The sequence below is a fragment of the Toxorhynchites rutilus genome, chromosome 2 (genome assembly GCF_029784135.1).
Source record: "Toxorhynchites rutilus septentrionalis strain SRP chromosome 2, ASM2978413v1, whole genome shotgun sequence".
NCBI lineage: Eukaryota > Metazoa > Arthropoda > Insecta > Diptera > Culicidae > Toxorhynchites > Toxorhynchites rutilus.
Window position 1 is genome coordinate 281,437,064 of NC_073745.1, and position 22,457 is coordinate 281,459,520.

The 22,457-nt window shown below is 40.5% G+C and overlaps 1 protein-coding gene across 2 annotated transcripts in view; it reads right to left on the reverse strand.

The window, feature by feature from the left end:
- LOC129764816 (rap guanine nucleotide exchange factor 4) overlaps positions 1-22,457 on the reverse strand; it is a 511,489-nt gene that overhangs the window by 298,346 nt on the left and 190,686 nt on the right. For both annotated transcript variants that reach the window (XM_055764313.1, XM_055764312.1), the window contains exon 3: positions 6,838-6,980. In XM_055764313.1, coding sequence (XP_055620288.1) covers positions 6,838-6,980 — 143 coding nt within the window. The remainder of the gene's footprint in view (positions 1-6,837; positions 6,981-22,457) is intronic.

Consider the following 22,457-nt stretch of genomic DNA (forward strand, 5'->3'; position numbering starts at 1 on the left):
GAACGAAAACGTTGAAACCATCGTTGTGCGGTGGAAATGGAAACTGTATCGAGTCCATAAACAGCACAAATTTTATTGGCAGCTTGAGATGCATTTTTGCTTTTGTCATAGTAGTACTGTAAAATATGTCGGATTTTCTCTTTATTTTTCTCCATATTTGCGACACTATAACTCACAAACGACTTAACCAAACAAAACACTGTCAAGGACTATATAATAGCGCGCAAAAATACCTTTCCAACAAGCTATAGTATGACTCGATGCAATGAATACAACTACATTATAATATATATATATATATATATATATATATATATATATATATATATATATATATATATATATATATATATATATATATATATATATATATATATATATATATATATATATATATATATATATATATATATATATATAGAAATTCTGAATTGGGGCTCTTTTGTTTCAACAAGTTGTTCCGCACAGTAACTCGATATTGATAATTCCTCAATATTTTGCTTCGTTGATCGAATTGTTTTCACATACTCACGTTGGACCCTTCCTTAACCCTTCTCTTTGTTGGCCGAGGCATTTTGATTGAATGTAATACTTTTCCGTTTACTATTTTTGAAAGCATAGACAGCCGTGGTAGTGTTCCGAGCTTTGCAATACAATTTTCTTAACCAATGTTCAAGTTTCTAAAACTTACATTATAGACCCATTAAACGTAAAAATAACAATTGTAGTGATATCAACACAATTTTATTTTATTGATTTTCATGACATGAAACGCTATGACTCAGGTGTCGAAAAAATAAAGATGTTTTCACCAAGACAAACAACACCATTGCGGAAGATTGAAAAATGAAAAGTTAACTTTCAGAGCACTAGCTCGAGTTTTACGACGTTTTCCACTATACATTGCGACGACAGATGAAAATTTTATATTTGGTGAGTAATCGATTAGATTTTGGTTAGTATTATTTGGTGGGAAGTGTGTGAAAACGTTCTTTTTTCACACTGTTTCGCAAAATTATTGATTTTCAGGCGAGGGGTAAAGGAGAGAGATGAAAGAAATGAGTGCCATTGTGGCAGCCATTTGTGGCTAGCTTCCACCTTTACCTTAATGTTGCATTTTCTGAGGTTCACTCCCACCTCAAGCGGAATGTAGGAGTAGAAGTGTTCTGAATGGGAAGGAGAAAGTCTGGTGCGGAACCAAACAAACGAAAAGCGCTGATAGCTTTCGACGAATCTGTTCATCCGAAATTTGTCGTAGAAGTTCCCAATAATATCGCAATCACATTTTAGTCCACATTCTACTTCATTTGAAGGTCACCACTTCCCCCAACGCTTTCTAAATGGTGAGGTACAGTTTTAGTTTTCTTCGAATTGCCCTTTTTCAGGGCTACAGGCGAATGAACTGCCAATTTAAATGCCTCTATAATTCAACAGTTCTACTTTTTCTAGTTTCTCTGCAGACATTATGCAGTAACAAACAATATTTCTTGAGTCTGAGAATTGATATTGATATTGGACTTCTTGAAGGCTGTCAAATAGGACCACCAAAATGGTTGTACTTAAAATTGAAACATCTGCTCAAAAAATATCGCGATCTTTGAATTACCGTGGGTTACGTTATTCGATTGAAAAGTTCAGCCCTTTTGAATGTTCAGCTAATTTTTGACAGCTGCTTTGTTTGCACATATTTTGGCTCGTCTTATATTTTTGCCTATTTCAATTGAACAGCGTCCACTGGGATGATTGAACTCTGGAGCAAAACATATTTAGCATATCAAACAAAATATGCTATACATTACAATCCCCTGGTGTGTAAATTTCCCATACATTTATTCTGTTCATTTGTGTGCTTACGCGTACCGTAAACCGGGGGCAAATTGATCTCTATTTTCAGACAAATGTAAATACACTCTGTCCAACTTCTATAAGACCACCCTGATTCTATTTCGTTGCAACACAAACAGTTAAAATTTCAACAAGATACTTTCATACATTGTTGAATGCTTATAATAAAGCATATTTAACATCAATTTCGTTCAAAAGAGTTGTTTGTTTATTTATTGTGCTTAAATATGATAATTTCAGCTGTCCTGTTTCTATAAGACCACTTCAATTTTCATAAGTATTATCAATGAAAAATTCAGAACGATCGGCTGATTTACATGTCAATAATTGGCAAACTTGCCATTTCGACTTATAACCTTGAAAATTCGTGTTGGAATACTGTTTACCAAATTCTGCTGAACGGTTTTCTCGATATTTTTCCAAATTGCGACCTTAAGCTCTTCGTGGTGTACCGTTTTCCCACAGTGTAGATTCTGCGTACAAGGATCCCCCCTAGGATATTCAAGTCTGGAGAGCGAGCCGGCCGGTCCAAAAAAAATAAGTTTTTGGGCCTTAATCCATTGCTTAGTTTACTTGCTGTTATGAATAGTAACATTGTTTCGCTAGAATGTGAATTTTTTGTGACGATATCCACGCAAAAACGGTAGGAGAGAAGATTCCAGAACACGTGTGTAATCCTTGAATGATGTGAAAGCTATCTTGAGCTTCCCGGTTGCTCAGAATCCCGCCCAAACCATGCACGAGCCTCTACCAAAATTCCTGGTTGAAAATTTCTGTTCCTTCTTCCGTAAATCACGCCAGTACCCGTTGAAACCATGAAGACCATCGAAATTGAACTTTTTTTCGTCAGTGAAGATAGCCTACACATCGAAGAACTTTTCGTTATGGTATATAGCAATTGAATTGTCACCCGAGTAGTAGAGAAGCTGAAATATTGCCTTATTTGCATAAGCGATTTTGAGGTAATCGAAGCTGTACTAACTATTTCCCGATTATACCGATCAGAGAGCCTCGATTTACGTGGAGCTCTCTCTTTCTTACCGTATCCTTGAGGATTCGCCCAATAATTGAGCACTACTTGATGGAATCGCTCAATCCGACGAGCAATTTCTCTGATATCAACATTTTCTTGGTGAAAAGCAGCGATTTGTCTTGCTTCTAGTGGAATTTAGATTGTCTGGTTAAGAAAAAAAGTTGTTTTCCATGGTGATTTTTTTGTAAAATTGACTTTTCTCACTCGTTTCAATAGCAATTGCAACTATTTCAGTACTGTTTCAACGCGTAAACTATCGGCTGAGTTTGAACTAATATGTTTAGCGTCTATGAATATCGTTGTTATGTGGTTAAAATATGTGTCTTTATCATACTCGAAAATGGAAACGAAAATCAGAAAAATATGAATTTTCATGTAAATTATAAGCGAATCGTTGAAAACCATTGACAAAAAGAAAAGTTTTAAATTTTATTACTTAAGGTGGGACCAGAATGCCGCGCTATGCGTCGCGTTGCGGCAATTGTGCTTTGACACTTCATTTTAAATGTTTCCATTTAGTCGAACACAATAATGCGTTGCGTTTTTAGCCTTGTTGTACTAAACGCTAACATTTGTTCTAAACTGCTTGCGCCGAAATCGCGATGACAGTGGCATGGTGTCGACGTCTGGTGGCAACTTCAAATTAGGGCCATAATTTGGGCCTCAAACTCGTTTGTGTAATCTCTATCAGATTAGAAGACACGAAACCGGTTTTTAAATTCTAGAATTTGAATTAAAATTTTCACATCATGTTATTTGATTACTTGAAACACGTGTTTCTGACTTTCATTCAACTATATGGCTTCAATAATATGCCACAATTCCAACATTGTTGCTGAATGTTTTCATCATAATATAGATTTGTCTTCATAAACAATTTTCGTATGAGACTTTTTCACCACCTACAAACAAAAATGTTTTTCATTTAAATAGTATACTATTTTGATATGGAAAAGCTAACATTCATTCATAATTTTAATTTTGAAAACATGTTCATTCCGACTGAAAATCAGCTATTCTTTCACGCTCCCCTAAACCAGTAAACGAAGCTCAATGTCGCCAACGCGGATATGTCAATGTGTTGTTTTTGAAAACATTCAACTGATCCGTGGACACAACAAGAATAAGTTTTTCATACGAAATTTATTTTATTTTTGTTTACATGAAAAGTGGTGACGCGAATGCTAGATTGTGACTGCTAATCAACAGACTCCGTCGGGTGAATGTTTTAGTACAAAACGCAAGCAATGACAACTGATGAGAAGCAACGCACAACGCGGCATTCTGTTTCCACCTTTAATCCTTCCAAAAATTAAAGTTTCTTTTCAGTAGTAAGTTTGATCTATTTCACTACAGTGATCAATTTGTCTCCGAGTGACGGTATCATCAATAAGGAGCATATAGTCACGACAAAATAAACAAGGAAGTAGAGGCGAATAAACTGCAATGCCTCTTTAAACAATGAAGAATAAGAAGGAGAAACAACAACGAAGGGAATATGTGCTAGGGTATAAATAGTGGATCTCTGCTAAGGCAAATTTTCAGTCTCGTTCCATACACGAAGCAACGAACATCGCTGGTTCTGCCTTGTTTAGTGTCATCATATGTCTTCGTTCTCCTTTGAGCTGCGGACGCGACCAAATTACTCACTTGCTGATGTGTCTGGCATTGCCATCATTGGATGAAACTGACACCATGGCGTTCTGAGCTACACAATTGAGTGGGGAAGCATCAAGCTAGGCCATTGTCAGCTCATCAGGAAAGTAAATGTCGTTCTGAAATTTTGCTGAGAATGCAATGCAAAATGATAAGAAGTTTTTATATATTTAGTAGCTTTAAACTATTGTGCTCCCGTGGCCGAGTGGGTAGCGTCATAACTAACATGCCGGGTGTTCGGGTTCGATTCCCGTTCTGGGCGGGGGAATTTTTCGTCAAAGAAATTTCCTCCGACTTGCACTGTGATCACGCGTATTCTAGAGCTTGCCATTCAGAATGCATTCAAGGCGTGTTGTTTGGCATAGAAATCTCAACTAAGTACTATTAAAAAATGACGCAAGTAATACTACGCTGAGACGGCGAAGTTCCTCTAGGAACGTTAGTGCCATTGAAGAAGAAGAAGAAGAAGCTTTAAACTATCAATGTGTGGCTCTGTGTGCATGCTATGTTGAACGCTTCTTTGGTACTGGCTGGTTTGCGTTGTACGAACGATGTCTACAAGTGCGATTCCACTGAAGCAATACTAAATAATATGTAGCTTTCATATTTTGACGTAGAACTACGTCTTGCTGGGTGCCAAATCAGAAAACAGGTCACGTTTTTATGAAATAAAGCTAACGTTTATAACTATTTTCACTGTGAACGAATTCTCATGAATCATGAATCCGATTCGATTGGTATGCAAATCAATCGAATCGCATTCTCTAGGATTTGTTTGATATGCTATACATTACAATTCGCTAATCTCTAAACGGTTAAATTCATGAAAACTAGAAGAACTTCCTTTTTCCCATACATTTGTTATGCCGATTTGTGTGCTAACCCCACCCGTATTTCGAATGCTTATAACTCGAACATTAATTAAATAACAGATCGGATAGATGTTTGCTTCAATTGAAAGGAAATATTTCTACGCGTCTATCAAAAATAATAAAATATTATTTTTCATGAGATGAACAACTGAATAACTGTAAAATGCGTTATCTAAACGCCCTAACTGCCAAGTTTTGATTGGCCAGATTTACGGTTCCCCCAACACAGACTTCAAAAACGATGTACCTGTGGATATCCGCTCTGCAACTATACATGCAAGTCCCCGCCGAGCTGTGTTTCCCTAACACGGACTTCAAAATCAATGTGCCTGGGAAAATCCGCTTTGTCAAAACATGTAAGTAGTGATGTCTAAATTTTTCATTTATTCGATTACCGATTAATCGTTGGGGCATTTTTCAATATTCGATTCATTCGAATAATTGTTTTTCAATATTCGATTAATCGAGCGAATATTTATTTCTTGTCATAATCACGTATCACGTTGTCATTCTTGTCGATGTTAGATGGTTGGATGAATGTTAGATGGTTGGATGAAAAAATGTTGGGTAAAAAAATTATATAGCCTCATTCTTAACCTAGAAATGCATTAACCTCGAGAAAAATTCCTTGCTTCATTAATCGCGATTACAGTGGCAATTATTCGATGTATTCATATTATGATTTTAAATTAATCGATACAAAATTACTCGATTATAACTTCAGATATTCGATTATTTGAATTAATCGAACGATTAACCGACGTCTCTACATGTAAGTCGGGGGTATTTTTTGGTGTTGAGTATTTTTGTACTCGCTTGTCGTTGTGCAGACCAGAATATGTTTCCATAAAACGTACTTTTAAACTGAGGAACCTGGGAAATCGTCATTTCAGATACTAGAGGTGAATGAACCTCGCGGTTCGAGAACTACGTGAACATGAGATATGCAATAATTTCAGAGGGAAATGTAGAATACAATGATCGTTTGACAATTCTTCCGTTCACATATTTTGGTAGTCCTAGGCATCATGTCAAACGTAAAAGGACGTTCATCAAATTTATTTGTAACGAAGAACATTATCTATTACAAAATTTTCGATGCATTCTGAAATAATATTCGAAGTGGTTAACAAGTGGATTGCATAATATAATTGCGTAGTTCTACGTCGAAAACATGCGATAGATACAACCCCTTACAACTTTTTTCAAATGATTAATTCTAACAGTATATCAGTATATTTTTAGTCATAGTATACACTTCCAGAAATTCGCCTCGAAATCGGAGAGGGGCTTACAGAGTTATGACACTCAGTTTTAGTAGAAATGTGGAAATCGTAATTTTTAATCAAGGATGTCTGTCCTGGTTATCGGTACTATAAGTATATAATACTTCTAGCATGTAAGGATATATAAATTTAAAAATATACTTACGCGTCACTCCTTTCTCCAAATCTTCGTAAAAACCGCACATGGCGAGCTGCTGCAGGGCGGATCCGGGCAATCGACACAGTGGCTCGACCCGCCGCAACCGACAGGATATCAGCTCGCAATCTCGGAGATTTCTGTCACAGGGTCTATAAATAAAAGAGGCGACAAAACAAACAATTTTAGATTAGTTTTCCAATGGTACGGCATATTTTGATAGGGTAGAACTGAATGAGTAATCATCACGGACCAACATATGTTTGCGGATTTCAATGATTACAGTGCGGTTTCACTGAATGTTCTGAATGTGGCTTCCTGTTGAAGGATGATGACCAAACAGTCAAACTCGAAACGGACACAAGCGGTGGTTGAAATGTTTTTGCCGTTCATTATTTACCCTCTGGATTCACGTCCGAATCTGAATTAAACACCACTTTATTGAACTCTATCATTCCGACTATCCCGGGCGGTGTCGTTTGCATTTCATCCCGAGTCCGCCCGTCCACACGAATACGCAATCTGTTCGCAGCTTAATCTGTTTCATTCATCACCGTGGAAAGCCATTATTGTCGGGCTATAAATTTTCAATTTCCCATCATTGCTGGCTGCTCGACAGCGGTCTCTCCGTCGGAAGACGCTCTCCACAAATCCCTTTACAGGTTATCCTGCGAGTGTGAGAAGTCTGCAGGGAGCTCAATCAATTCACGTCACAGTTGCCTGCAGCAGCGGGGGACTCGTTGGCAGAAGTGGGAACATTTTCTACCTATCACACATCGGGATGCCCGGTACATCCCCGTCGGGAAAACCAAGTAAGGAACATCCGAGCAGTTGCGCCGTGCAACAGAATCAATCTTCTATTCACAGCAGGTAGCTATCGAACAGGTGGAATCGGAATGCTGGCAAAATTTACGATTGTTTGAGTTGTTATTTATGAGATGTTTTCCAACTGTAAACTCCAACGCTCGGAAGGCATAGAATTTATGAGCGTTGACTGGCGAATGGTGATTCCGAGCGAAGCAATGATCGCATAGAAAATTAGAAATATATTCTCCCCAAGATGTTATGTTATGTCGCAGCAAAACACAGAAGAAAACCATCGAATCGCAGGTGAGTAGGAAGACCGCTAACTTTTTCGGAAACCGGAGAGAACAACATCCTGCGGGCCTTGCCGCGTTTGCTTAATATTCCGTCCGTTCGCACCGCTTCCATCCGTTTTGCGAAAGCCCTCTGGCTGCCACACGAGTTTTGCTCGTTATACGTCAAGCTTTCACTTCCATTTTCACGTGCATTTGACGGCTTTTCATCGCGCTAGAGGCTAAAGTCATGATGAACTAGATCGCATTCTGTGCCCCTCTCCCCCCTCGGTGTCAAGGTCAACATGCGCTGCCAAATTGAGCGCTTGAATGGATCGAGTGGATTTGAGGATGTTTTATGGTTATGCATTATAGATGCTAGCTTCAAGCGGAGTGAGATGCTCTGCTTGTGGAATATTCAAATCTGGTGGCGGTGTAACTATTTGAATGAGGAACCAACTCCCCACATCACAACCGCCCCCTTCCGAGGAGGCTTTATTCAGCGTTTGAAGAGTTTAATGTATAGGGGGCTGAGCCGTGAGTGCGATATGCTGGGGAATATGATTGCCAATTGTTCTTAGAGCGTTTCATTATAAACTTTAAGACCCTCTTATAATGTCATAAAATTTGAGTCAAAAATAAAAGATAAACTTGATAATTAACGCGTATGCCAATATATACGACTTTATGGCACTGAGTAAGGAATTTCTAATGACAATTGTGAATTCATAGTCCTACAATTTTCTTTTATATTCCTTTGTAAATGTGAACATCTCATATTTTATTTGCTGCGCTGTGTTTCAAAATGATTTTATTAATCCATTTCATCTATAGCAGGGGTGGCCAAACTTTTGGCCATTACGGGCGGCTAATTGTTCAAATCTTAGGCCGCGATCTACCAACGTTGACTGTATCAAGAAGTCATTTGAAAATGAATGTAGACAATAAAACATAGTGTTAACCCTTCTGTCCTCGCGCGCAGATTCATAACTCGTATGTCACAGACTGTGCGTGTCTCTGTAATTTTGTAATTTTATACTTCAAAGCAAAAAAAAAAATAATTAAATAACAAAACTCCAGAAAATATTTTTTTTCAACATCTTTCAGTTAGTCATAGTCATGTCAGCCTCCTCAAAACAAAATTATTGAGACTGTAAGACCGAGTCTATGAGACAGTTGATTAAACGAAAAACATAAGTCATACTAAAAAGTATTCAAACATAAATTATTTCATGAAATAAAAATAACTATCGGTTACTAAATAATTGATAAGTATTACTTCATTTTCTGTAAAGATTTAACAATCAATATCGTTGATTTTTTTAATGATATCGTCGTTCATGACCATGCGAAGCAATTATTTTCCATTAAAATACACCAGAGATGATTATTATATTCTCCAATTACCTAGAGGTGAAGGGCCATCCATTAGCGACTTGACAGTTTGGTGTCTCCTTGTGAACGAACCCATAAAACGATTTGTCAAAGTCAAAACGTTAGTCAAAATAATCAACATTTTCACCAAGTACACGTACGAGCAACGCTTAATAATTGTTAAAAAGACGGATGGGTAATGTCGGGGACATAACCGGAGTGACGTAGGACTATACAAAGGGGACAGCTTTTGTTAAATAAAGGGTGTGTCACATCAAATTGCATCACGGAAAAAACGCTGTAGAAATTCGCCCAGTAGACCGATCCTTTTGAAAATTTTAGACAGTAAAATAAAAACTATTAAACAACTTTTGGCATTTTCTTCTTATTCATACTTCGAGCCCAAGCCCGTATGCTCGCACCTTCCTCTTTACCCCGTCATAAGGTTCTGTACAACGTCAGGTTGTAGTTTTTTTTAACAGAAATCCATTTTCTCTTGAAGTCCGCCTCCGATTTGACAACTTTTGGGTTCTTCCGGAGGGCCTGCTTTATAATCGCCCAATATTTCTCTATTGGGCGAAGCTCCGGCGCGTTGGGCGGGTTTATTTCCTTTGGCACGAAGGTGACCCCGTTGGCTTCGTACCACTCCAACACGTCCTTTGAATAGTGGCACGAAGCGAGATCCGGCCAGAAGATGGTCGGGTCCTCGTGCTGCTTCAATAGTGGTAGTAAGCGCCTCTGTAGGCACTCCTTAAGGTAAACCTGCCCGTTTACCGTGCCGGTCATCACGAAGGGGGCGCTCCGCTTTCCGCAAGAGCAGATGGCTTGCCACACCATGTACTTTTTGGCAAACTTGGATAGTATCTGCTTGCGAATCTCCTCCGGAACGCTGAATTCGTCCTCTGCGGAGAAGAACAACAGGCCCGGCAGCTGACGAAAGCCCGCTTTGACGTAGGTTTCGTCGTCCATTACCAGGCAATGCGGCTTCGTCAGCATTTCGGTGTACAGCTTCCGGGCTCACGTCTTCCCCACCATGTTTTGCCTTTCATCGCGGTTAGGAGCCTTCTGAACCTTGTATGTACGCAGGCCCTCCCGCTGCTTGGTCCGCTGGACGAATGAACTTGACAAATTCAGCTTATTGGCGACATCCCGGACCGAACTTCTCGGATCACGTCTAAACTGCTTAACTACGCGCTTGTGATCTTTTTCACTGACGGAGCATCCATTTTTGCCGTTCTTCGTCTTCCGGTCGATGGTTAGGTTCTCGAAGTATCGTTTTAGTACTCTGCTGACCGTGGATTGGACGATTCCCAGCATCTTACCGATGTCCCGATGTGACAACTCCGGATTCTCGAAATGAGTGCACAGGATTAATTCACGACGCTCTTTTTCGTTCGACGACATTTTTCCAAATTTACGAACAATTGACAGTGAAGCATGGCCAACGTGATCTATACACTCTTATCTGATTTTAAAGCGAAAGCTGAAGATATAATTCCTAAAAATAAAATTTCTACAGCGTTTTTTCCGTGATGCAATTTGATGTGACACACCCTTTATATATTTTAAATATATTGTTTTATTTTCTTCTCCTACGTGAATACCTACCTATCTACCTGAAAAAATGGATAAGTTTACTGTTTACTCTCTATGAATATGTTGATGGTTCTGAAAAGAACCTTTGGTGTTGTGTTTTTGTTATCACTCGATATTCCCATCTTGTTCGGTTAAACCTTCCTGTTTAGCTATTGCGTTTGCCACTCGCCACAGCTTTCACAGTTGGAAAATTTCTTCCCATCCAGCTTGTGATATGTTGTTCAGTAAATTACATTTAATGCGACGTGCCGGAGAAACACTTTGCCACTCACTGGAACTAATTGTTGCCTTGATGAGCGCCGAACCGAAGCTGCTCTGTTCTTGATGCGGGTTTTCTGATTGTCGTGAGCAGCTTTGCAAGCCAACTCGAGCACTCCGACGGCCGAAACTCTATAATCGCTGTTAGGTATACTGGTGCTCCGGCATCAATCCGTTCGGCCTAGTTACCCTTGCGGAGCAATCAGTGAATGCGACCAACAGGGAACTGGAGACCTGCACGGTTCGAGTGAGACTTTGCCTTTTCCTTAACTTGTCCTCCTTTGTTACGTCCACGATGCCGATGCCGTACAACCACACGGGTTTACGGTTTGAAAGAAAATAAAATATTTTTTTGGGGTCCGCGTGTTTTATACTCTAGCGGTACACACTCACAGGATAGAGACAAATCGGCAGACTCAGCCAGAGGGGCGAGTCCAACGAGACGAACGAATGAGCGTTAAAAGGGAGCGATGGCAAAAAATACATTCATTACGATTTGTTCGCTCGTTGGATTCACATGCAGACTAAAAAGGGTCCTTCCCATCCAGCTTGTGACATATTTTACTGTAAATTACATTCAATGGCACGTCGCATTACCACCACTCAGTATCGGATTGGAGGTAATTTTAACCTGTAATTGAACATTGCGATGACAGTGGTACAGTGTCAACTTTCAATGTGGGGTCATAATTTGGACCCCGAACTCTATGTTTACAAAAATTTCCAACTAAATATGTCGTATTACGGGTCCGTCCAATTAGCTAAATGTCGAGATAAGTGTAAATTACTGTACTTTCAATCTAGATGCAATTTAGAATTGGTGAAAATAAATAAGCTCAGAACAACTGCCAAATTCACATACTCATCATATCCTGGCAAACAAATTATGAAAAAATCAATTTGTGTTTTATTATTATTTTGGATATTGTTTTAGAAAGCATTGAACTGTATTTCCTAAACTCTTTTTTGGAAGGTTTAATGGCCCTGAAAAGCGCCTTGTTTTATGGAATGGTTCCAATTTAGAAAACTTAGTACTCGTGGTTTTGAAAAAAACCATTTCGAACGCCCTCGATGCCGCCTTGTTCTGGATTTGCCATCAAAGCAGTTTGTATAAAGAACATACTTTTTTCTTCTGCTACCTGATGCCGTTTTGCGATTGCGTTTGCCACTCGCTGCAACTGCCTGTTGTCTTGATGTCCACCGAACCGAATGTGTTCTGTTCCGAATGCGGGTTTTCTTATCGTCGCGAGCAGCTTTGCCAGCAAACTCGATTACTTCTGCGGCCGAAACTATATAACGCCGGCTAGGTGGACTGCTGCACTGGTACTAACGCGCTCGGCCTAGCTACCCTTGCGGGGAACTCCAGATCAACACGGTTCGAGCGGGATTTTGCCTTTCCCTTCACTTTTCCTCCTTTACCATGTCCAGACATGGCTGCTTGGGTTGGTTTGTTGATGTGTTGTGATGCAAACCGATGTGGTGTACGGTTTGAATGAGAATGATCGTTACGGAAGGAAGGAAGGTATTGTATTATAGAGACTTTAAACTTTTGCAGTTCATTCGTCTCTAGCCTTGAGGAAGGCCCTTTGAAAACTCTACTCTATTCTACTCCAGCGCTACCACCTCCGCCCTCTTGCCTTGAGAAAGGCACTCGATCCCTCGCCGTCCAGCCCGTCTAGCAACGATGTTGTCCAGTCGGTGTCCACACAAAGAATGATCGTTACGGCAGCGGAGCGGGGATTTTTAAGCTGAGTGGCTGGCTCGAGAATTACGCATGTGTGAGACTGCGACCAATGTTTCGTTCATTTTTTTCTTTTTCCTTTCCAATCGTGCTTCATTCTATTTCGCTGCTGCTCTGGTTGCCCGTTTTGGTCGGTACGATTTGAGGAGCACAAAATGGACCAATCAAAAATGGGCACATAGTGCATTTTGACAATGCTTGATATTTCACAATTATTCAATTATTTATCTCAAGAAAAATGAAATGTTATTCGTTATGATAGATGCGTAGATATATTTCCTATCAATTGATGCAATAACATTTGCGATCTATTGAGAAATGCTCGAGTTATAAGCGTTCCAAATCTTGCATTTTTTCCTACTTGTTCAGTGCCTAGATTTCCATTTCACCCCCTATATCTTCCGGTTAGACGTAGTCCTACGTCAAAACTACTACCAAAATTCGGAGTCAGTGGTTGCAACAGCAGTGGTTTTGTTAAAGAGTGCTTACTCCAATTCTCGGTCGTGATCGTTCCAGCCGACAGGCTGTGCTTAGTTTAGTGATCAAATTTGAGTCTACATTTTTGCTGTTGGATGTTCTCTTGTCAAAGAGAAACCAAATTGCCCAGTCCGGGGGCAGAAAAGAAATGGGATTAGGAGAAATGAGCATATTGCTCAGTCCGGTGGCAGAGATGAAATGGGATTGGGAGAGAAGAGCCCTACGCAATTAAGGTAATATTATATTATCAGGCACGTAGCGTAACCGGCACGGCACGTTTCATGCAAGACAAATATTATTGCGTGTGTTTCAAATGTGTATGCGTATATATAGCGGAACGGCTCCGGGCATACACAGCACGCTTCAGACAAATGCATGAAGGAATTCTCGAAAAGAATATTTTGCCAGTGCCGGGCACGAACTACAAGGGCGAGTAGCACCATACATACAAACCCAACGTCGAAGTTCGTGGTGTGGGTGCGTTCGTCGCTCTTCGGTACGACATCGGTTAAATCACCAGTAGCATTTCTCCGCTCCGTCTGCGCTGCCGGTCCGTACAGAGAAGTTGCTATGCCTGATGATATGAATACATCATGTATTTGTCTGCCGGTGTCGGTACGTGCCGTTTACGCTACGTGCCTGATAATATAAAACGGCCTTTACAACTAAATGGATTTCCGAGCGGACACCGGCTACCGGCATACTGTTCAATCCGGTAACAGAAATGAAATGAGATTGGGAAAGAAGAGAATACTGTTCAATCCGTAGGCAGAAAAGAAATGGGATTGAGAGAGCAATACAATCTGGTGGCAGTAAAGAAATGGATTTGGGAAAGAAGAGAATACTGTTCAATCTGGTGGCAAAAAAGAAATGGGATTGGGATACTGGGAGAGCAATACTGTTCAATCCGGTAACAGGAAAGAAATGGTATTGGGAAAGAAGAGAATACATTCAATCCGGTGGCAGAAAAGAAATTCCGGTGGCACAAAAGAAATGGGATTGGGAGAGACAACCATACTGTTCAATCCGGTGACAGAATAGAAATGGGATTTGGAAAGAAGAGAATACCGCTCAATCCGGTGGCACAAAAGAAATGGGATTGGGAGAGAAAAGCAAAACTGTTCAATCCGCTGGCTGAGAAGAAATGGGATTGGGAGAGACAACCATACTGTTCAATCCGGTAACAGAAATGAAATGAGCTTGGGAAAGAAGAGAATACTGTTCAATCCGTAGGCAGAAAAGAAATGGGATTGAGAGAGCAATACTGTTCAATCTGGTGGCAGTAAAAAATGGATTTGGGAAAGAAGAGAATACTGTTCAATCTGGTGGCAAAAAAGAAATGGGATTGGGATACTGGGAGAGCAATACTGTTCAATCCGGTGATAGAAAAGAAATAGGATTGGGAAAGAAGAGAATACATTCAATCCGGTGGCAGAAAAGAAATTCCGGTGGCACAAAAGAAATGGGATTGGGAGAGACAACCATACTGTTCAATCCGATGACAGAAAAGAAATGGGATTTGGAAAGAAGAGAATACCGTTCAATCCGGTGGCACAAAAGAAATGGGGTTGGGAGAGAAGAGCAAAACTATTCAATATGGTTACAGAAAAGAAATGGGGTTGGGAGAAAAGAGCAAAACTGTTCAATCTGGTGGCAAAAAAGAAATGGGATTTGGAAAGTGGGATTGGGAAAGAAGAGAATGTATTCAATCCGGTGGCACAAAAGAAATGGGATTGGAATACAATCAATCCGATAGCAGAAAAGAAATTCCGGTGGCACAAAAGAAATGGGATTGGGAGAGATAAGCATACTGTTCTATCCGGTGACAGAAAAGAAATGGGATTGGGAGAGATGAGCACACTGTTCAATCTGGTGGCAAAAAAGAAATGGGATTTGGAAAGAAGGGAATGCATTCAGTCCGGTGGCACAGAAGAAATGGGATTGGAATACAATCAATCCGGTAGCAGAAACGAAATTCCGGTGGCACAAAAGAAATGGGATTGGGAGAGATAAACATATTGTTCTATCCGGTGACAGAAAAGAAATGGGATTGGGAAAGAAGAGAATACATTCAATCCGGTGGCACAAAAGAAATGGGATTGGGAGCATACTATTCAATCCGGTGACAGAAAAAAATGGGATTTGGAAAGAAGAGAATACCGTTCAATCCGGTGGCACAAAAGAAATGGGATTTGGAGAGAAGAGCAAAACTGTTCAATCTGGTGACAGAAAAGAAATGGGATTGGGAGAGAAAAGTAGAACTGTTCAATCCGCTGGCTGAGAAGAAATGGCATTGGGAGAGATGAGCACACTGTTCAATCTGGTGGCAAAATAGAAATGGGATTGGGATACTGTGAGAGCAATACTGTTCAATCCGTTGGCAGAAAAGAAATGGGATTGGGAGAGAAGAGCAATAATGTTCAATCCGCTAGCTGAGAAGAAATGGGATTGGGATACTGAGAGAGCAAAACTGTTCAATCCGCTGGCTGAGAAAAAATGGGATTGGGAGAGATGAGCACACTGTTCAATCTGGTGGCAAAAAAGAAATGGGATTGAGAGAAAAGCAATACTGTTCAATCCGTTGGCAGAAAAGAAATGGGATTGGGAGAAAAAAGCAAAACTGTTCAATCCGCTGGCAGAGAAGAAATCGGATAGGGAGAGAAGAGCAATAATGTTCAATCCGCTGGCTGAGAAGAAATGGGATTGGGATACTGAGAGAGCAAAACTGTTCAATCCGCTGGCTGAGAAAAAATGGGATTGGGAGTGATGAGCACACTGTTCAATCTGGTGGCAAAAAAGAAATGGGATTGGGATACTTAGAGATCAATACTGTTCAATCCGGTGACAGAAAAGAAATGGGATTTGGAAAGAAGAGAATACCGTTCAATCCAGTGGCAAAAAATAAATGGGATTGGGAGAGACGAGCACACTGTTCAATCTGGTGGCAAAAAAGAAATGGGATTTGGAAAGAAGAGAATGCATTCAATCCGGTGGCAAAAAAGAAATGGGATTGGAATACAATCAATCCGGTGGCAGAAAAGAAATTCCGGTGGCACAAAAGAAATGGGATTGGGAGAGATGAGCATACTGTTCAATCCGGTGGCACAAAAGAAATGGGATTGGGAGAGAAGAGCAAAACTCTTCAATCTGGTGACAGAAAAGAAATGGGATTGGGAGGAAAAAGCAGAACTGTTCAATCCGCTGGCTGAGAAGAAATGAGATTGGGATACTGAGAGAGCAAAACTGTTCAATCCGCTGGATGAAAAAAAAATCGGATTGGGAGAGATGAGCACACTGTTCAATCTGGTGGCAAAAAAGAAATGGGATTGGGATACTGAGAGAGCATTACTGTTCAATCCGTTGGCAGAAAAGAAGAGGGATTGGGAGAAAACATCAAAACTGTTCAATTCGCTGGCAGAGAAGAAATGGGATTGGGAGAGAAGAGCAATACTGTTCAATCCGCTGGCTGAGAAAAAATGGGATTGGGAGAGATGAGCACACTGTTCATCTGGTGGCAAAAAAGAAATGGGATTGGGATACTGAGAGAGCAATACTGTTCAATCCGGTGACAGAAAAGAAATGGGATGTGGAAAGAAGAGAATTCCGTTCAATCCAGTGGCAAAAAATAAATGGGATTGGGAGAGATGAGCACACTGTTCAATCTGGTGGCAAAAAAGAAATGGGATTTGGAAAGAAGAGAATGCATTCAATCCGGTGGCAAACAAGAAATGGGATTGGAATACAATCAATCCGGTGGCACAAAAGAAATGTGATTGGGAGAGATGAGCACACTGTTCAATCTGGTGGCAAAAAAGAAATGGGATTGGGATACTGAGAGAGCATTACTGTTCAATCCGTTGGTAGAAAAGAAATGGGATTGGGAGAAAACAGCAAAACTGTTCAATCCGCTGGCAGAGAAGAAATGGGATTGGGAGAGAAGAGCAATACTGTTCAATCCGCTGGCTGAGAAGAAATAGGATTGGGAGAGATGAGCATACTGTTCCATCCGGTGACAGAAAAGAAATCGGATTTGGAAAGAAGTGAATACCGTTCAATCCGCTGTCAGAGAAGAAATGGGATTGGGAGAGAAGAGCAATACTGTTCAATTCGTTGGCAGAAAAGAAATGGGATTGGGAGAAAAAAGCAAAACTGTTCAATCCGGTGACAGAAAAGAAATCGGATTTGGAAAGAAGAGAATACCGTTCAATCCGGTGGCAAAAAAGAAATAGGATTGGGAGAGATGAGCACACTGTTCAATCTGGTGGCAAAAAAGAAATGGGATTTGGAAAGTAGGGAATGCATTCAATCCGATGGCACAAAAGAAATGGGATTGGAATACAATCAATCTGGTGGCAGAAAAGAAATTCCGGTGGCACAAAAGAAATGGGATTGGGAGAGATGAGCATACTGTTCAATCCGGTGACAGAAAAGAAATGGGATTTGGAAAGAAGAGTATACCGTTCAATCCGGTGGCACAAAAGAAATGGGATTGGGAGAGAAGAGCAAAACTGTGCAATCTGGTGACATAAAAGAAATGGGATTGGGAGGAAAAAGCAGGAAATGGGATTGGGATACTAAGAGAGCAAAACTGTTCAATCCGCTGGCTGAGAAGAAATGGGATTGGGAGAGATGAGCACACTGTTCAATCTGGTGGCAAAAAAGAAATGGGATTGGGATACTGAGAGAGCATTACTGTTCAATCCGTTGGCAGAAAAGAAATGGGATTGGGAGAAAACAGCAAAACTGTTCAATCCGCTGGCAGAGAAGAAATGGAATTGGGAGAGATGAGCATACTGTTCAATCCGGTGACAGAAAAGAAATCGGATGGGAGAAGAAATGGGATTGGGAGAGAAGAGCAATAATGTTCAATCCGCTGGCTGAGAAGAAATGGGATTGGGATACTGAGAGAGCAAAACTGTTTAATCCGCTGGCTGAGAAAAAATGGGATTGGGAGAGACACACTATTCAATCTGGTGGCAAAAAAGAAATGGGATTGGGATACTGAGAGAGCAATACTGTTCAATCCGGTGACAGAAAAGAAATGGGATTTGGAAAGAAGAGAATACCGTTCAATCCGGTGGCAAAAAATAAATGGGATTGGGAGAGACGAGCACACTGTTCAATCTGGTGGCAAAAACGAAATGGTATTTGGAAAGAAGAGAATGCATTCAATCCGGTGGCAAAAAAGAAATGGGATTGGAATACAATCAATCCGGTGGCAGAAAAGAAATTCCGGTGGCACAAAAGAAATGGGATTGGGAGAGATGAGCATACTGTTCAATCCGGTGACAGAAAAGAAATGGGATTTGGAAAGAAGAGTATACCGTTCAATCCGGTGGCACAAAAGAAATGGGATTGGGAGAGAAGAGCAAAACTGTTCAATCTGGTGACATAAAAGAAATGGGATTGGGAGGAAAAAGGAGGAAATGGGATTGGGATACTAAGAGAGCAAAGCTGTTCAGAAAAGAAATGGAATTGGGAGAAAAAAACAAAACTGTTCAATCCGGTGACAGAAAAGAAATCGGATTTGGAAAGAAGAGTATACCGTTCAATCCGGTGGCACAAAAGAAATGGGATTGGGAGAGAAGAGCAAAACTGCTCAATCTGGTGACAGAAAAGAAATGGGATTGGGAGGAAAAAGGAGGAAATGGGAATGGGATCCGCTGGCTGAGAAGAAATGGGATTGGGAGAAATGAGCACACTGTTCAATCTGGTGGCAAAAAAGAAATGGGATTGGGATACTGAGAGAGCATTACTGTTCAATCCGTTGGCAGAAAAGAAATGGGATTGGGAGAAAACATCAAAACTGTTCAATCCGCTGGCAGAGAAGAAATGGGATTGGGAGAGAAAAGCAATACTGTTCAATTCGCTGGCTGAGAAGAAATAGGATTGGGAAAGATGAGCATACTGTTCAATCCGGTGACAGAAAAGAAATCGGATTTGGAAAGAAGGGCAATACTGTTCAATCCGATGGCTGAGAAGAAATGGGATTGAGAGAAAAGCAATAATGTTCAATTCGTTGGTAGAAAAGAAACGGGATTGGGAGAAAAGAGCAAAACTGTTCAATCCGGTGACAGAAAAGAAATCGGATTTGGGAAGAAGAGAATACCGTTCAATCCGGTGGCAAAAAAGAAATGGGATTGGGAGAGATGAGCACACTGTTCAATATGGTGGCAAAAAAGAAATGGGATTTGGAAAGTAGGGAATGCATTCAATCCGGTGGCACAAAAGAAATGGGATTGGGAGAGATGAACATACTTTTCAATCCGGTGGCAGAAAAGAAATTCCGGTGGTACAAAAGAAATGGGATTGGGAGAGATGAGCATACTGTTCAATCCGGTGACAGAAAAGAAATGGGATTTGGAAAGAAGAGTATACCGTTCAATCCGGTGACAGAAAAGAAATGGGATTGGGAGAGATGAGCACACTGTTCAATCTGGTGGCAAAAAAGAAATGGGATTTGGAAAGAAGGGAATGCATTCAATCCGGTGGCACAAAAGAAATGGGATTGGAATACAATCAATCCGGTGGCAGAAAAGAATTTCCGGTGGCACAAAAGAAATGGGATTGGGAGAGATGAGCATACTGTTCAATCCGGTGACAGAAAAGAAATGGGATTTGGAAAGAAGAGTATACCGTTCAATCCGGTGACAGAAAAGAAATGGGATTGGGAGAGATGAGCACACTGTTCAATCTGGTGGCAAAAAAGAAATGGGATTTGGAAAGAAGGGAATGCATTCAATCCGGTGGCACAAAAGAAATGGGATTGGAATACAATCAATCCGGTGGCAGAAAAGAATTTCCGGTGGCACAAAAGAAATGGGATTGGGAGAGATGAGCATACTGTTCAATCCGGTGACAGAAAAGAAATGGGATTTGGAAAGAAGAGTATACCGTTCAATCCGGTGGCACAAAAGAAATGAGATTGGGAGAGATGAGCAAAACTGTTCAATCTGGTGACATAAAAGAAATGGGATTGGGAGGAAAAAGGAGGAAATGGGATTGGGATACTAAGAGAGCAAAACTGTTCAATCCGCTGGCTGAGAAGAAATGGGATTGGGAGAGATGAGCACACTGTTCAATCTGGTGGCAAAAAAGAAATAGGATTGGGATACCGAGAGAGCATTACTGTTCAATCCGTTGGCAGAAAAGAAATGGGATTGGGAGAGAAGAGCAATACTGTTCAATCCGCTGGCTGAGAAGAAATGGGATTGGGAGAGATGAGCATACTGTTCAATCCGGTGACAGAAAATAAATCGGATTTGGAAAGAAGAGAATACCGTTCAATCCGCTGTCAGAGAAGAAATGGGATTGGGAGAGAAGAGCAATACTGTTCAATCCGATGGCTGAGAAGAAATGGGATTGAGAGAAAAGCAATACTGTTCAATTCGTTGGCAGAAAAGAAATGGGATTGGGAGAAAAAAGCAAAACTGTTCAATCCGGTGACAGAAAAGAAATCGGATTCGGAAAGAAGAGAATACCGTTCAATCCGGTGGCAAAAAAGAAATGGGATTGGGAGAGATGAGCACACTGTTCAATCTGGTGGCAAAAAAGAAATGGGATTTGGAAAGAAGGGAATGCATTCAATCCGGTGGCACAAAAGAAATGGGATTGGAATACAATCAATCCGGTGGCAGAAAAGAATTTCCGGTGGCACAAAAGAAATGGGATTGGGAGAGATGAGCATACTGTTCAATCCGGTGACAGAAAAGAAATGGGATTTGGAAAGAAGAGTATACCGTTCAATCCGGTGGCACAAAAGAAATGGGATTGGGAGAGAAGAGCAAAACTGTTCAATCTGGTGACAGAAAAGAAATGGGATTGGGAGGAAAAAGGAGGAAATGGGATTGGGATACTGAGAGAGCAAAACTGTTCAATCCGCTGGCTGAGAAGAAATGGGATTGGGAGAGATGAGCACACTGTTCAATCTTGTGGCAAAAAAGAAATGGGATTGGGATACTGAGAGAGCATTACTGTTCAATCCGTTGGCAGAAAAGAAATGGGATTGGGAGAAAACAGCAAAACTGTTCAATCCGCTGGCAGAGAAGAAATGGGATTGGGAGAGAAGGGACGCAGGGCATTCCTTAGGAACAGATTAAACAGACTTTTCACAGTCCATATCACTTCCACTGGCAACTGTCCGTTTACCAGTACAATTATTTCAATTATTTAAATTTTTCACTCAAAAATGAATTGACAAATGAAGTATCGCTTTTCTGTTTACTCACAAACCGAAATATAACCATCAGCGAATTAAATTTTGATATTAAGCCGCTTAAAATACTTAATATCGAAGCAGCTAAAATTACATCCACACGCGGAATCATGTATGATTTTCGGTTCTTGTTTCCCTGTTCCACTTTTGATTAGTATTCATTACCATAGGGTGGCTTAAATATTATAGAATAACATGTAGAAGGTCTGAAATTCAAAATGTAACTATACAAATCAACCACCTGTCCATATTACCTCCACTGTCCGTATTACCCGCGGTTCACCTAACTGAATGCGCGTCCGCTAAGCAATGGATAGTGGACTCACTGTCAAAGTTGTCCATTCAGTGTTATAAATGGCTTTTTACATGAATGAAAGCGAATGATTTTTATAATTTTACCATCTATAATAGTAACAAAAATGGCTGAGAGAGAAGGACACGAGCAAATAGACGGGTCTCTGTTTCCAAGAAACGATGTCACAACAAATCAACGGTAATTATAATTTTCTGAAAAATAATAATCCTGAACTCCTGAACAAAACGTTCAGATCTTACGGCGGATAGATTTTGATGATTCGCATACCAAATATCGAATAGCTAAAACCAATACAGCAACCAAGCACAACCGAAATACACCACTGCGAATCTAGCGCATCTTAATCGCTCACTCGAAAACCAGATATGAAAAGAGAAAATATTGCAATTTGGGCTTCGCCCGATGGAGAGCTTTCCCACGGTCTGAGCGTAGAAGAAGAATTTCCAATTCATATGAACCAGTCTTGAATCTGCCAGCGAATGGTCCACATCTCTTCAGGGTCTGATAATAACAAATAGTTTTCATCTTCTGTTCACCATTCGCCATCTGATGAGGTACCATCTTCACATTAATCGT